Source organism: Propithecus coquereli, unplaced genomic scaffold (assembly GCF_000956105.1).
Source record: "Propithecus coquereli isolate 6110/MARCELLA unplaced genomic scaffold, Pcoq_1.0 Scaffold175, whole genome shotgun sequence".
Taxonomy (NCBI): Eukaryota; Metazoa; Chordata; class Mammalia; order Primates; family Indriidae; genus Propithecus; species Propithecus coquereli.
Genome location: NW_012142190.1, coordinates 2,651,372 through 2,656,321, shown reverse-complemented (window position 1 = coordinate 2,656,321; position 4,950 = coordinate 2,651,372). Strand labels below are relative to the sequence as shown.

The 4,950-nt window shown below is 40.6% G+C and overlaps 1 protein-coding gene across 1 annotated transcript in view; it reads right to left on the bottom strand.

The window, feature by feature from the left end:
* Window positions 1-1,593: 1,593 nt before the first annotated feature.
* The window catches only part of B3GALTL (beta 1,3-galactosyltransferase-like), a 100,806-nt gene continuing 97,449 nt past the window's right edge, over window positions 1,594-4,950 (bottom strand). The window contains exon 15 of the mRNA XM_012642135.1: window positions 1,594-2,556. Within this exon, the coding sequence (XP_012497589.1) occupies window positions 2,389-2,556 (168 nt within the window). The 3' untranslated portion in view covers window positions 1,594-2,388. The remainder of the gene's footprint in view (window positions 2,557-4,950) is intronic.

The window sequence follows — 4,950 nt, the reverse complement described above, 5'->3', positions numbered from 1 at the left end:
CCCTCTCCGCTCTAGTTTGGACTAGCGAACACATTTGTGAAATCACAAACTTAGGCAAAGATCTTTTTTTTTTTTGAGACAGAGTCTCACTCTTTTGCCTGGGCTAGAGTGAGTGCCATGGCGTCAGCCTAGCTCACAGCAACCTCACACTCCTGGGCTCAAGCAATCCTTCTGCCTCAGCCTCCTGAGTAGCTGGGATTACAGGCATGGGCCACCATGCCCGGCTAATTTTTTTCTATATATTTTTTAGTTGGCCGATTAATTTATTTTCTATTTTTAGTAGAGACGGGGTCTTGCTCTTGCTCAGGCTTGTTTCGAACTCCTGAGCTCAAACAATCCGCCTGCCTTGGCCTCCCAGAGTGCTAGGATTACAGGCGTGAGCCACTGCGCCCGGCCGCAAAGATCTTTTTATTCGTGATTAGACTTACACAGTTCCAAAAAGTAAACATAATTTACAGAACACCTAAAAGTACTAGAGGACATGCTCCTGTGTCAGTAGAAGGCACTGATCATACCACAGAAGAAAACCTGACGTGGATCTTCACATACTGATGCCGATTCAACCCCGTCGAGTGAGCACGCGGTCCTCTGAGTGGTGGCAATTAGTAGGCAGGAGCAGAAGAACTGAAGACTCTTTTCCGCAGGTGCAGGCAGCCAGGGCCTTCCAAGAGTAGTATTACAGATGACGGGAAGGGGACTACCGTGGGGGCAATGACGACAACCCCAGCTATGATGGCAGCAAAGCGGAGGCTGTCGCAGAAACCTGGGGGGATCTAGAGATCCTTCTGGTGCCTCCCATGCAGCTGCTCCTCCCATTCCTAGGATGGGCCACAAGATCCATTTTCACAAAACTTAATCCAGTGGATTCCATTGTCACGGCAACACACCTGTCCTGGTAGTTGCTGATTTGGAAAGATGGTAAATCCTACTGCATCATTTTGCAAAAGAGTCTTCTAAGCTGCAAAAAAAATATGTTACTAAAAACCACACAGGTACTTTTTTTTTTTTTTTTTTAAAGGCTGGTCAAGTGGAGCAGTGGGAGTGGAGAAGGAACAAAGGAATCTGTAACTGGTTGTGATCAATTAGTTGTAAACACCACTGCACTTGGGCAACCCACACAGGTACTTTTGGTGGTATGGCTTTTAACTCTGTGCTTGGCTATAAAAAGTATTATAAACAAAGTTAATGAATAGTGCTTTTAATAAAGATAGGAAACTACCAAAATTAGTTTAAAACATTAAAATTAAATTGTATGCAAATACATCTATAAAACTGAGTCACATAATTAAAAACATAATAAAAATACAGAGTACTTTTTATACATTAATACTGAATGTGTTAAATTACTATATATTAAAGATATAATTTGAAAATTAGAACTGTTTCAAAATACTATGTTCAAATTTCATTCTCTAAGAACCCAGAGAAATTGCCAAATCTCCATGTTGTCCTTCCTCACGGGTTTCACAGCGCACTGAGGGAGTCCACTCTGAGTCAGGAGAGAGTCATCAGGTAACATTCAAAGAAGAACCAGAGTAAAACACCAGGCCAAGATTTAATTCACTTCTCGAGACTCACATAGAGCTTGCTGAGTTGAATAAATCATGTCAACGTTGCTTTAAAATATTGAGGCCACTATTTTCTGGCAGCATCCACTACACTTTCATGTTACAAGTAGGCCATAAAGATGGGCTTCAGGGAGAAACAGAACACAGACGAACTTCTAAAGAAATAGGAAGCTCTAGCAGAAGATCTCTTATTCTCTTTTATGGGGCACAAACAGCAAAAGAATAGATAAAACATAACCATGATTATAGACTACAGGGGATTTCATATCTAGCCCCTCATGATGTTTTATGAATGATCCTCAACAAAGCATTATTTGTACTGAGTTCCCAGGAAATAATTTTCATCATCAATAATGTGGTTTAAAAGTTCATCCCATCGGCAATATCCATGTCAAAGACGTTCACTCTTCTTTATATGCGTACAGAATAGACAGTCACATCTCTCCAGGCTCACGCCCAGCTGAACCTTCCGTTACAATGAAGAGCGCGAACAGGAGAAGGACTTCTGGCACCATTTATTTTCCTGTGAGGGTAATAATACTGCTGTATCACAGCTTGAAAAATGCACAGTAATCACTATGTGGCACAACAACTGCATAAGTCAAAAGCAAATGATTTTTCCCAGAAAAAAAAAATCTGTTTCCTCTTGACTCCTTTTCTTCCCCCATGAAAACATACCATACACAGAATTTCCACCTAAAGTCAGAAAGCGTCCGATGCCACGCAGCCGACACGAGCAGTGTGAGCACAGCACAGCGGGACGATGTCACAGTCTCCAGCTCTGTTTCCTGCCCAAACTGTGCTCGGAGGCCCCTGTGACTTATAATTCTTCTCTAAAACCCTTTTGTGTCTCCTGTCCGGCTTTGTCTTCCTCGCTGGGAGCCAACCACGTGAAATATACCTTCACTGGATCGATGTTCCAGTGTTTGTGGAACGATATGGGAACTTGATGAGAAAGGTAGTCCTTAGGGTAATCCACTGGCCGGGCCTGCAGGAAGAACAGAGTTATGCTTTCTTGTTGACTGAAAATAGTTTTGCTGCAGAGGAGCATCTGAATTTATAAAATGGCTGGCTCCCCGCCCCCCCCGCCCACTATTTGACGTTGGTTACGGGAATCTAAAAGCAAAAAGGAAAATATTTTTGACTGTCTTCCCTTTAACTCAAGGTTCTTTGTTCACCTTAATATGCCAAATACATTGCTTTTTGCTTCTATGTCCCATGATCTTGCCTCTGGCAGATTCCTCAATCATAATGATAAATTCAAAAAGCTTTACTTGGTAAGTCATTTAAGTTACTATTATGACTTCTGCACGAAACAGAAAAATTGTTATGTTGGCATATTGCTATAGTTCTATATTATTAGTCATCGTCGTTAATCTCTTACTGTGTCCACTTTCTAAATCAAACTTGATCATAGGTAGGTATGCATAGGAAAAAACATAACGTGTAAAGTTTGGTACTACTTGAGATTTCAGGCATCCACTGGGTCTTAGACTATATCTCCCATGGATAAGGGGAGATGACTGTAAAAGCAATGGAAACAAATCCTTGTTTGTTTTTCACATTTAAAAATGAACTATTGGAGATACAAATGCATCTAACAGTAAAAAAATAAATCCTTAACATCTATCCCTCTATTAATGCAGACTCAAGAAGTGATTAACCACATCTCAGGGAGCCCACGTATGCATGTAAAGAGCTGGCTTATTAAGCATTAGAATGTGCCAGTCATTTTTGATAAATAAGGTCATGGAAACGTATTAACAAAACCAGAAAAGTGAAATACATTCAAAGAGATATCTGTAACACCAAGAAGTCGACACAGACTCTCATAATCACATATCTATGTCCAAAATGCCAAAAGGAAATCCCGAACAGGTGGGATCGGTGTGGGGAAGGACTTGAGGGTCAGACGCTGAGTGTGCTGGGCAGCTGCGCACAGGAAGAGAGAGGCAGCTTAAACTGCATCGGACAGACACACGTGGGCAAAATTGAAACCTCTTATCTGTAAAGATGAGAGCACACTGGACAGAGCAACAAATGGAGATTAAAACTGTATTTCCTTAGACAAATCATTTCATAGTTGTATTGAGAAACGATTTACACCCTGCACAGCTGACCCACCATCACGGTGGTATAAAACTTCTTGGCAAAGTTCCAGAGTTGGGCACTCACCAACCACTGTACACTGTCATATCCATCAGTGGCACTGAGTTCTGGAAGAACAGAAAATCACGTGCTCTAGATACTTTGCTTTTAACAAAGGAAAGCACTAGACAGCCCTTGGAGTCCACTTCTAAATCTATGAATTGACAATAACCTTCCCTGACTAAAAACAGACAGAATGTGGCCCAGGCAGCCTTGTACTTGAGACTGTTTCCAAATGCCCACTCTATCTCCAATCACCAGGAATCTTCAATTTCATCCCTTTGCCTCATATTTCTTTGTCAATATGACCAAATACTCTGTTTGGACCAGTGTTTAAACATTACAAATGGAAAATACTGTCCAAATCAAATCAAACTCTCTAAAAGAGACTTAGAATTAGAAGATAAAGCATTATCTGTTGGGGAGGATAGGTTTTAAACATTTTATGATATTGGAAGGGTTTTAAATTTATGTGAAGTAGAGAAATCAAGAGTTGTAAAGTATGGGAAACAGCAAACTTCTTTTTAATTTTTGAATTATCTTCAAAGGACTTTTCTTAAGAATTAGATGACTTTCCTTCTTTCTTTTCTCCTTATCATTTTACTTACTAATGTATTCTTCCCTAAATGAAAAGGGCTGCTATAAAAATCTAAGACCTGTCACACTCACCTTGATAAATTATTTCCCTTATATACCAACAGTTTTAACTACTTTTTTAAATGAGTGAAACACCATGAGATAGAACAAGAGAGGAAATGACAGAGAATAACTTGCTTTTCTCAGTCATCCTACCATAATACATGGGCTTAAAATGGGTAAGAGCTCTCAAGGTTTTGAAGCAGCGGTCCCCAACCTTTTTGGTACCAGGGACCAGTTTCATGGAAGACAATTTTTCCACAGATCAGAGCAGGGGGGTGGATGGTTTCAGGTTGATTCAAGTGCATTACATTTATTGTTCACTTTATTTCTATTATTATTACATTGTTACTTGCCACTAACTGATAGGGCTTTGATATGAGTCCGCAAGCAATTGATTTATTATGGTCTCTGTGCAGTCAAACCTCTGTGCTAATGATAATCTGTATTTGCAGCCCCTCCCCAGAGCTAGCATCACTGCCTCAGCTCCACCTCAGATCACCAGGCATTAGATTCTCATAAGGAGGGTACAACCTAGATCCCTCACATGTGCAGTTTACAGTAGGGTTCACGCACCTATGAGAATGTAATGCCACCA